Source organism: Zea mays, chromosome 7, assembly GCF_902167145.1.
Source record: "Zea mays cultivar B73 chromosome 7, Zm-B73-REFERENCE-NAM-5.0, whole genome shotgun sequence".
NCBI classification, from domain to species: Eukaryota; Viridiplantae; Streptophyta; class Magnoliopsida; order Poales; family Poaceae; genus Zea; species Zea mays.
In genome coordinates, this window is record NC_050102.1 from 155,102,912 (window position 1) to 155,114,802 (window position 11,891).

General features: G+C 45.0%; 1 protein-coding gene across 1 annotated transcript; it reads left to right on the forward strand.

The window, feature by feature from the left end:
• Nucleotides 1-5,873: 5,873 nt before the first annotated feature.
• Nucleotides 5,874-10,276, forward strand: LOC103633174 (putative disease resistance protein RGA3). The gene is made up of 2 exons (XM_008654859.3): nt 5,874-6,302; nt 7,068-10,276. Exons 1-2 carry the CDS (start codon nt 6,021-6,023, stop codon nt 10,125-10,127), a joined length of 3,342 nt encoding a protein of 1,113 aa, XP_008653081.1. The 5' UTR covers nt 5,874-6,020; the 3' UTR covers nt 10,128-10,276.
• The last annotated feature ends 1,615 nt before the right edge of the window (nt 10,277-11,891 follow it).

Genomic DNA, 11,891 nt, shown 5'->3' on the forward strand with positions numbered 1-11,891 from the left:
AAGGCTGCAAAGCTGGAGTACTAAGAAAGTGGGTCATGTTGCCTCCCAGTTGGCACTTGCAAAGGAGCTCCTTCATAAATTCGAAATTGCCCAAGATCACAGACTGCTTTCACCGGCTGAGAATTGGCTCAAAAACAAGCTCAAGATGCAATCCTTGCTGCTGGCCTCCTTTAAAAGAACTATGGCCAGGCTGAGATCAAGAATAAGCTGGCTGAAGGAAGGAGATGCTAATACCAAATACTTCCATATGCATGCAAGGCACAGAAAGAGGAAAAATCTGGTGACTAAACTTAAGGATGGGGATAACATCCTGACCAGCCACCATGAGAAAGCTGAAGTAATTGACCTATTTTATTCAAAACTTATTGGCCATACGGCTAAAAGAGCTAGATCCATCGACCTCGAAGCTCTTGGATTACCGATGCATGACCTTGCTGATCTTGAGCTGCCTGTTTCTGAACTGGAAATATGGGAAACTATCAAGACCATACCTTCTGACAAGGCTCCAGGTCCCGATGGTTTCACTGGGAGATTCTATAAAGTTTGTTGGAATATCATTAAAAAAGAGGTGATGAATGCTGTGGCAGCTTTATGGAACAGAAACTTCTTGAATCTGTACAAACTTAATAGTGCTTATATCACTATGGTTCCTAAAGTGGAGGGGGCTGATCAGGTCAAGGATTTCAGACCAATTAGTTTGGTTCACAGCTTTGCCAAATTAGTCACCAAAATCCTTGCCAACAGATTGGAAAAAAGTTAAATAATATGGTGTCTCCTATTCAAAGTGCTTTCATCAAAGGCAGATTCATACAAGATAATTTTATGCTTGTGCAACAAACTGCAAGACTTTTTCATTCCCAAAGCAAGGCACGACTCCTTTTTAAGCTGGATATTTCTAAAGCCTTTGATTCTATTTCCTGGGCTTTCTTGATTGAAGTTATGAAGCATATGGGTTTCGGAGATCTTTGGAGAGACATCATTTGTGGGCTGCTTGGTTCCTCCTCTACTCAGGTTATTCTAAATGGCTGCCCCGGGAAAAGAATTCAGCATAGAAGGGGACTAAGACAGGGAGATCCCCTATCCCCAATGCTTTTCATTCTTGTCATGGATGTTCTGGGGGTCCTTTTCTCCAGGGCTGAGGAGGCTGGTTTACTTCAACAGCTTTACTTGGGGAAAAATCTTCACAGAATTTCAATTTATGCAGATGATGTTGTCTTGTTCCTGCACCCCATTCAGTCGGATATCTCCATTACTCTGGATATTCTTGGACTCTTTGGAGATGCCTCTGGGCTTCATAACAATACTCATAAATCCAATATTTACCCTATAAGGTGCTCTGAGGAGACTATCTTGGACGTCCAGCATATGTTACCTTGTGATATTGCCTCCTTCCCCTGCAAATATCTGGGCCTTCCTCTATCCCTTCATAGATTAACCAACCAACAACTCTGGCCCCTGGTGGATAAGATTGCTGACAGATTACCTAACTGGAAGGCTGACTTATTAAATAGGGCAGGGAGAAGAATTCTAGTGCAACATGTTCTCACTGGGATGTGTGTTTATACTGCTATGGCTATTGATTTCCCTATGTGGGTCATTAAGGAAATTGATAAGATAAGGAAAGGTTTCTTATGGAGAGGCAGAAGAGAGGTTAAAGGAGGGCATTGTATGGTGGCTTGGGGCAAAGTGTGTAGACCCTTGAACTTTGGAGGTTTGGGAATTTCCAGCCTCCCTGAACTCTGTTGGGCACTTCGGATGAGATGGCTATGGCTGCAAAGGACCGACCCTACCCGGCCCTGGAATAATCTTCCTGTTCATGTCCCCAGCAATGCTAAAGCCCTCTTCTCTTCTGTGCTTGTCATAGAAATTGGTAATGGTGCTAACACCTTCTTTTGGAGTGACAAGTGGATTAATGCCAGAAGTGTTTCTGATATTGCTCCAAGGCTCCTCTTGACTGTTCCAAAAAGAATTGTTTCTAAAAGAACTGTTCGCGAGGCTCTAACTAATAGAAGATGGGTCTCTGATATTAAAGGTGCCTTGACCTGGGGAGTTCTGGTAGATTACCTACACCTCTGGAATGCAATATCTGATGTTGTATTGCAACCTAACTCTGAGGATAAGCATATCTTTTCAATCGCTTCTAATGGGCAGTATTCTGCATGCTCGGCTTATAAGGGTTTCTTCACTGGCTCTGTTGGTTTTGAGCATTACAAAATGGTCTGGAAAACTTGGGCACCTCCTAAGTGTCGGTTCTTCCTTTGGCTGGTGGCTCATAATAGGTGCTGGACTGCAGACAGACTTGAAAAAAGAGGACTAAATCATCCTCCTAGATGCCCTCTTTGTGACCAAGAGCCTGAAACCATCAACCATCTTTTGGTTTCTTGTAGCTTTTCCAGATTATATTGGTACATCACTCTTCGGAAATTCGGGCTCCACATTCTTGCCCCTATCCAAGATGACACAAACTTCCTGCAGTGGTGGAAACGCATTGCTGACATTGTGTCAGGCATGACCAAGAAGGGGGTAAATTCACTTTTGATTCTGGGAGCCTGGATGATCTGGAAGTTCAGAAACAGAGTGGTGTTTGACGGGTCCCCCCCCAATATCACTACACTATTAGAGGCCACTGCTGAGGAAAGGGAGAAATGGATGGTTGCAGGAGCTAAGGGTCTTTCCTTTTTAGCTGCTCCCAGTACCAATGCCTGAGATAAGTTGTATCTTTTAGTTGTGTATGGATTGTTTCCTTTATGCTTGTTTCTGGCCTCCATAAGGAGGTCCTGTATTCGGGTCCTTTTCGACCCTATTTCTTCTTACTTAATATAATGAGGCGCAGTTCTCCTGCGTTTTTCGAAAAAAAAAAAATGTTCAGTCACTTATTCAGTGCGCTTGTTCAGTCACTTGTCCATTTCTGTTGCTTGTCCATTTCTGTTGCTGGATATAGAGTGCTTCATTTCTTGAACTGAATGTGCTCGGTGCGCTTGTTCAGTCACTTGTCCATTTCTGTTGCTTGTCCATTTCGGATCGGTTAAATAAAGGGTACCCTTAAATAAATTTTCTTTGTCAGATTGACTGTAACATACGCATGGCACAGTGGTTTATGTTAGTTGGATGGTGCACAAGGTGCTTGGTTTGACCCTTCTGGGCACCTTTTTTTTGCATTTTTTCCAATTACTTTAGAACATGTGTGTACGTGGTCACACTTTTTCGTAATGCTCTGAATTTTTTACCTTAACCAAATAAGACCAAAACATGACTCCATGCCAAGTTTCGCTAATTTTTGACCAAATTTGTTATTTATTTATTTATTTTTGGCTACAGTATCATTTAACCCACGTAAAATAGTAAATAGTCAAAAAAAGGGACATCTATGCTTGAAGTGAGTTTGTAGAGGATATATGGACAAGTGGTACAAATTTCTACATACAAATTTGTATTTAAAACTATAAAGTCGTACTTCTATTTCTTCATACAAATAGTTTAGTTTCGTGCACTTTCATACAACAAAGTTCATAGCTAAGTGGTGTTTCATTGCTCCCTGTTGTCGCAGGTCTCAAGTTCGATTCTTGATTCTGGCGGCAGTGACCTTTTTTTTGGATTTTTATTGGAGAAATAGAACATGTCATTTTTTGCAATTTGGAGAAACAGGACATGTCATTTTTTGCACAAATTCACATAAATTTGTATCACCAGAATTCACATAAACTCACACACCAGAATTCACATAAATTCACACACCAGAATTCACATAAACTCACAACATAATTCACATAAATTTGACTCACCAGAATTCACACACCAGAATTCACACCATCAATCATAGATTTAGCGCTTACAATTTGAGTTTATCACAAGAAAAAGCAAGACAATAAACATCATAGAAGCATAAAAAACTCTAAACATATTCTTCAACTCGACCATGCTGGCATTCATCTTCTTCAACTCCACCATATTGTCATTCACCTTCTTCATTTCGGCAGCAAATTTGTTCCAGTTCGTAGTCACATCTTCCGCTCGTTCATCCCACATATTAGACACCATCATCTCTCCCGAACCACCCACCAACCCTGCCCTTTCAATCATCTTGACATAATCATCCATCCACATGAAAAAATTGCATATTTTAAGAACCTAAACAATCCAAATAAGGTTTCACAATTCAGCAGTAAGCACAAAAATGAAATCAACTGTTATGGGGAAAACAAGGATGGACCTTATCTTGTTGCGGCTTGCTTTCACACTTCACGAACTCTCGACCAAAATTGTCGTTCTCCCACCGTTTCGATCTGAGTCTAACAAGCGACTCCGACCTTTCGCATTTGGGGCAGCGAATGAGCGACACTGGACCATACCTAGGCCATCCTTGTCCTTCATTGGAGGAGCCGCTCGCCCGCGACATGCGTGAATCCATGCTACTAAACACAAACACAGTTAATTCTTGGGTTTTCTCTCAATCATAACTACTAGACAAGCAGTGTGAAATCAACGATGATTGCTGCCTCGATGCGGAGGGTGATAACTCACCTGCAAGCCGTCTTGGGCGAAGGGTGTGAAATCGACAATGGCTGCCCGGCTGCCCCCAAATCTAGGGTTGGAGGCGGTGAGGAGGAGTTGACGACGCAGCGCGGTGGAGCGGCCTACCGGTGCCGGTGAGGAACTGATGGCGGGGCTGGGGCTTCCTAGTGCCGAGGAGATGGTGCCGAGCAGAGCAGAGCGGCAGAGCAGAGCGGGAGGGAGTAGAGGCAGCAGGCAGAGCAGAGCGGGAGCGAGCAGAGCAGAGAGGCAGAGCGAGCGGGAGGGAGCAGAGCTGAGCTGCCTGTGCTATTGGGCGCGACACTTGCTCCAGGACTCACAGGATTCGCGTGCTCTAGGACTCACCATTCCACTCGCGTGCTCCAGGAAGGTGGAGAAGGGGACGCCGCAGTTGAACGCCGTACACCGCCGGCGGCCGCAGCAAGAGGGCAGCAGCGGCAGGGACGAACGCGGCGAGGAACAGGTGCGCGGCCGCGCGGGTCGCGCCTCACGGAGCCGGCCGGCCAGTTCCTCCAGCGGCCCGAACCGCGCCGCAGCGACCAGAGCTGCCTGTGCTATTTTGAGGCGAGTGCGAGCAGGAGAGAGCGTCACCAGCACCGGCGTCGGCTTGAGGGATGGAGCGGATTGGATCTGGCGGCGCAGAGAGGATTGGAGCTGGCGGCGGCTAGGGCTTGCGGGATGGGGCTCGACCGCTCGATTGGGAAAGGGAGCTAAGGGACGCGTTCAGATGATGAAAGCGGTGGGACCGTGCTGTCAGGGACGCCAACGCTGACGGAAACGGCGTGCGGGCGCATTTCTGAGTGGAGAGAAGGATTCGTGGGCAAAACTGAGGAGGAACAAAAATTAAGGGTAGCAATGAGCAGTGGTGGACAACTAAGGGGACCAATGTAAAAAACTCTTTATAAAAACAATAGTGATTCCAAATACCATTAACCATTTTTTTAATAAACCAGTTTCTAGAAACTAAGATAGAACCTTCTTGCTTCTAAACATGGCCTTAGCATTAGCAGGAAAACAACAAACTAGTAGCTTGCTGTGTCAGCTTGCATTGCTTGACCGTGCCCGGCTTTGATTTGCTTGGCCAATTATTTACGATTCCTCAACTGGAATGAGTACCGTGACCTATCCAGACAAATCCACGGTCAAAATCGGTAACTGTTCAAATCGCAGCTATATCCTATAGTAGCTCCGTTTTTCCATTGGTGCAACAGTTGGACGAGGATCCAAAGCAGCCAGTCAAGACTCAAGAATAATTGCTATAGTTTTTTTCTAATCAATTGTTATTAATAACTAACTCAGTGGATTAATTAATCAGCGTCGCATCCGCCTTGTTACGTTAATCACGATGTGCTAGCCAGGAGTATAAGCAAGCAGCGTTGCCGGCGTCAGATGACGTTGCCGGTTGTCTCAAGTTGCCGCGCGTTGACCTTACTGCCGCGATCGTGTTCTCGTCCCCTCCGAGGCGCTGCAGTGCCGACGTCGCCACAGCCATGATGATCGCGACCGCTGCGCTGCTGGCCTCGTCCGATTCAGTGGAGGCGCTCCTCGCGGGCAAAGGCGGGGTGCCCGCACCCGCAGACGAGCTGTGGCAGCTGAAGCAGAAGCTCGACGAGGCGCGGGGCCTGGCAGCGGACGCCGAGGCGAAGGAGGGCCGCGACGCCGGCGCCAGGGCGTGGCTGCGTGACCTGCGGTACGCGCTCTACGTGCTCGGAGACTCGGTCGACGACTTCCGCCGCGCCGCCGCTCGGCGGCACCAGCAGGGCCGGAGATCGGTACGCGCGCTCTTCCTGCCTTCTCCTGGATCTCGTGATGCCGAGCAAATTTGAAATCATAGCAAGGAATTTATTTTTCGTTGCAAAAAAAAAGGAACGAGAGAGAGAGAGAGAGAGAGAGAGAGAGAGAGAGAGAGAGAGAGAGAGAGAGAGAGAGAGAGAGAGAGAGAGAGAGAGAGAGAGAGATCGGGGCATAAGTAGCCTACGATGATGAATGGTACTGAATTGCCTGCATTTTCAGTACACCGATCGGATCCTTAACCGTTAGACCTCGCCATGCTATGATTAGGAGCTAGCGCCCCATCGAATATCAGTGGAATGATTACTGCCATGAACCTATGCTGCTTGTTTTTTCAGATAGAGAGGTATCTGGTTGGGGTTGCTAGTCACAACTTGCCATGGTTTATGACGTTTAAGGCCGGGCAACTGGGCAAGTTTAACCTTCCAGCGAATTATGCCACACACGTTAATGACCCAAAAAAATGTAGCACGATTCTCTTAGGCAGAAAGGGTAACAAAAAATTGAAACGCAAATGACTGCCTTTCATTAAAGATGGAACATAGTTATCGAAACAAGATCATGGATCATACACACCAGGAGCACATCTCCTGCTTAACGACGGTAAAAAAATGATACATGCAGAACATCAGTAATGGTGTGATCCAAAACCTATCCCCCCCCCCTGTTTTTCATAGATTACTTTGTTAGTCTTTCTCAGTGTTTTTGTGGGTTACTAATATCATCTACAATCTTAATGTGGACAGTTACGCCATTGGTTTACACTACCATCAAACATTGACAGAAACCAGTACAAGACTTTCAAGACCAGCATCAGTAGCCTCAATAAACAAATGGATGATATTCTACAGAAAGGTTCCGAACTAGGACTTCAAGCAATCAACCAGGAAGCCCAGAGTGGGAGCTCTGAATTTTCATGGGGGGTGATGCCCGATGATGGTACTCTGGGTGACATTCACAATGAGAAAAATAAATTGATTGACGTATTGACAGAGAGGAAGAGTCCAAACAAAGTCGTGATAATTGTTGGGGATAGTGGAATCGGAAAAACTACACTGGCAAGGAAAATTCATGACGATCATCGCACCAGAAATGCATTCACCATTGTTTTATGGGTGAGTGTTTTCAGTGACTTGGATGATATTGGATTACTCTCTGCGATTGTGAAGGCTGCTGGCGGAAATCCCAGTGGAGAAGAAAACAGGGTACAACTTGAGGCCATGTTGGCAGCCATTCTCAAAGGAAAGAGATTCTTTATGGTGCTTGATAACGTTCGCAGCGATCAAATTTATGAGAATTCCCTAGAGGCTCACTTGCATGTGTGTGGTCATGGAAGCCGGATTTTGATCACCACTCGTGATGGGAGTATTTCGACACAGATGACGGATGCTTACATCTACCGCGTTAAGAAACTGACCTTTGAGGATTGTTGGTCCTTGCTTTGCCGGGCTTCTTGTCTAAATGAGAGCCTACATGGCGACATTTTAAGGAATATCGGAATAGCGATTATCCAAAAATGTAACAAGCTTCCAATGGCTGTCAAGATTATAGGGGCTGTCCTAAGAACAAAAGAACCGACCTGCAAGGCCTGGCAGAAAGTGTATGAAAGCGAAGGATGGTCCTTCTCCTTCGGGGAGCTTCGAGACTATGTCCATGGCTTAACTGGGGCCATGTATTTGGGCTACCATGATTTGCCCTTGCATCTGAAGCAGTGCTTTATTTATTTGTCACTGTTCCCTGAAGGCTTTGTCATCAGACAGCAGTTTGCCAGTCAACTGTGGATTTCGGAGGGTTTAATTGATGCAAGAGACTACTGCAGTCTTGAAAAGACTGCAGAGCGTTATTACAGGGAGTTGTTATCAAGGAGCCTTCTGCAGCCTGAAATTGGGAACGACGATATGACAAGATGCACAGTGCATGATCAAATTCGATCCTTTTTGCAGTTCTTTGTCGATGATAAAATTTTTACTGGCGATCTGAAGACGCCCAGGGAAGGACTGCGACATGTGTGGATTAGAAGCAACCTACTAAGAACTACTGTGGGAAAAATATTAGGAGTGAAAAGCTTGAAGACAGTTATTCTATACAAAAACCCATCGGGGAATCGCAGCTTAGACGAGCTGTTTAAGGAGCTCAGATATTTGCAGGTGTTGGACCTTAGTGGTACTGAAATTAAGTATATTCCAAGGACATTAGATTTTCTATGTCATCTTAGACTGCTAAATCTTTCACTAACACGAATTACAGAGCTTCCAGAGTCCATTGAGTACCTAACAAATCTACAATTCTTGGGTCTTCGATACTGCAATTGGCTACATAACCTTCCAAATGGAATAGGTAAACTGCAATATTTGCGATATCTGGATCTTCGAGGAACCAAATTGCATCAGGTCCTACCAAGTTTGGTCAACCTGAAGCAGCTCTCCACGCTACATGGTTTCGTAGTAAACCGTAGACCCAAGCGTGAGGATGATCCAACTGGGTGGCCTTTGGAAGACCTAAAATCTCTAGAAGCATTGAGAAGCCTGCAGATTCTGAAGTTGGAAAGAGTCTCAGATCCTTTGAGGGTGCAAGAAGCCATGCTGGAAACGAAGTCACACCTCAAGGAACTTGAACTATGTTGGAGCAATGATGATAGACAGTCCGAAGTACAAGAAGAAAATGCTGGAACACTTAAGAACGTATCTGATTCCCTTTCTCCTCCACACTGCTTGGAATCTCTCAAAATAGTGAGCTATTACGGAAAAGTTTTCCCTGATTGGCTACCTAATCTCTCAAACCTCCAGCGCCTTGTTCTTACTGATTGCAAATTCTGTGAGCATCTTCCCAACCTGGGCCAGCTAACCGAACTCAAGTTCCTGACTATAACAGCCTGTTCCAAGTTAGTTACAATCAAGCAAGAGCAAACAGGTCAGGCGTTTCCAAGGCTAGAGCAGCTGCACCTTCGAGACATGCCCAATCTTGAATCATGGATAGGATTTTCACCTGGTGATATGCCTTCCCTTGTGAAATTCCGTCTGGAGAATTGTCCTAAGCTGTGTAACCTGCCATCTGGCATCAAGCACTCGAAATTCCTGACAAGCATGCAACTACACCATATTGATAGCCTGCGAATCATTGAGGACTTGCCTGCGCTCAAAGAATTGGTTATCCAAGCCTGCAATGAACTTCAAAAAATCTCAAATATTCCATTGCTTGAAGTTTTGATAGTCCTTGGTTGCTCGCGGTTGAAGGATGTCACTGAAGTCCACCTTAGTCATGCCCGCATTGTAGATAGAGACATAAGAGAACTTCCAGATTGGGTTGCTACTAATGCATACATGCTGCAGACATTCACTATAGTTGGCAGAGCAGAACTGCTTCAAAGATTACTTCCCAACCATGAAGACTGGGAAATCATCCGTCACATAAGCAAAGTTTATGCAAACCTACCTGATGAATCTCCATTCTTCACCTACACAAAAAGCTCTGCTGATTTCCATGTCGATCAAATAATCGGTGAACGAGGGAACCCATCTGTCCTATTACCAGCTGATGTTCCACACCAATCGCTGAACATTTCACTTGCTAATTCTGTTGTGAGAACCTTTCGAGTTGGTGTGCCCAGAGTACCACTCAGACGGATTTCCACGATGAAGAGGGCTGTAAGACGTTACCTCGTTCCGTATCTTATTATGGCTGCCATTCTTATGCAAGTTCTGTCCTATTTGCTGCAGAATAGGACAAACAGAGAGATTCGGCTTGTCCAGACTCTCTTCATTTTCTTCACAACAGTGATCTTGCTGTTGCTTGTGTTTCTTGAGTGAGGCTTGTCTCATAACAAGTTGTGATCAGATGAAGAAACCACAATAAAATTTCGAAAGTTTAACATTCTCGGCAGATGTTCATGTCAGCACAACTGTACATCCACAAATAGTTTTTGAAACTATATCATTCTCGGCAGAATTCTCATTCTCGGCAGAATTCTAATGTTACTTCTGTTAGCAATGCATAACTGTAGGAATTGGTCTCCATAACTGTGGTTTCCATAGATGTAGGATTAGTTTCCTTTATGCTGCACAAGCATTACTTAAGGGCATGTTTGGCACAGCTCCAGCTCATGATTCTAGACAAGGATCTGGAGGAGCTGTGCCAAACAAGTGTTTTGTAAACTGATTCTCACGTGGAGCATGAAAGATTGTGAGTTGTTTTTTATAGAAATGTGGGAGCTGAAAAAACCTATTACACTCTCCCTCAAAACAGCTCCTCAGAGCAACTCCAAGAGAGTGCTAAAACCAACCTGAAAAACATCTTTAGGGAGAAAAACATGTTTTCTCCTCTCCCAACAGGTACCTCTTCTTCTCCCAATCTTTTCGCGGTCCTGCATCGGCAGCGTTTCTTCCTGTATATTTGCGTGAGGCCAGAACCTCCCCAATCCACCCATGCGCTGTAGGATCTAGGACACCGGCTAGAGGGGGGGTGAATAGACAGTTTTGACTAAAATAAAAAACACTAGAGAAATTTAATCAATATGACAAGAGGTATAAATTCTCTAGTGACAACAAGTAAGCAATCTATGAGAAACAACTATGGTAATTATATACAAGAGAGACAATATGCGAAATACTAATTACTTGCACGGTAATAAGTAATGCAAGAAGAGAAAGACACCGAATTTTATCCCGTGGTATCGGTGATTTTGTAACATCCTAATTTCCGAACAAAAAAAATTATTAAATTCATCAAAACCTATTAGAGTTCTTTAGAAATTTAAGATTTGAAAGTGTCCTCAATTAAAATTATGAAATAAAACTTAGTTGCTAAAGTTAAATAAACAATGAATATTCATTCCGAACATGCACTTAAACAATAATATAGAAGTAATGTATATGGTGGGATTACTGATCATTTAATTCCTATTTGTGCATACTATTCTAAGTAGAAGTGGCTATGAATAATTTTTATTTTTGTCTTAATAACATAATAAGTTAGTTTGAACCATGTTAGATTTTTGCGTCTGCATTCAATATGAGAATTGGAATTCAAACTCAAATTTAGATTTGGAGTTAAAACTTGAAAAAAAAGAGAAAAGCAGAGAACCGCGCCTGGGCCGCATCCCCTTCATCTCGGCCCGATCCTCGCTTCCCACTCGGCCCACCTAACTACTAACCTGCGCCAGCCCACCCCTGCTCTCACTCGCTGACGACCTGGGCTGCATAGTTCGGCACACACCCGCGTTTGTGCCTTGCCTAATGTCGTGGTCACTGCCACGCGGGCCCGACGCGCTTGGTCACTGACTGTGGGTCCAGCCATCGGGTGCTTCTTCTCTAGCTGAAGTCCACGCCGTCAAAATCGCGTTCTGGTCAAAATCCGATTTGGTGGCCGCGTGATCTCCGATCGATTCGCTGGGGATTGTTACAACAGCCAGCCGACCATCATGGCTGTGGGCGTATAAATCCTCACGCCTGCGCGGGGAACTTGGCGCAGTACAGAACTGCTTCGCCACGCTCGCGCGGCCGCCATGAAATGCCGCCACCACTGGTGCAGAGCTCCAGGAGAGAAGAACTGGATCGTGGTCTCCCTGCGTCGGT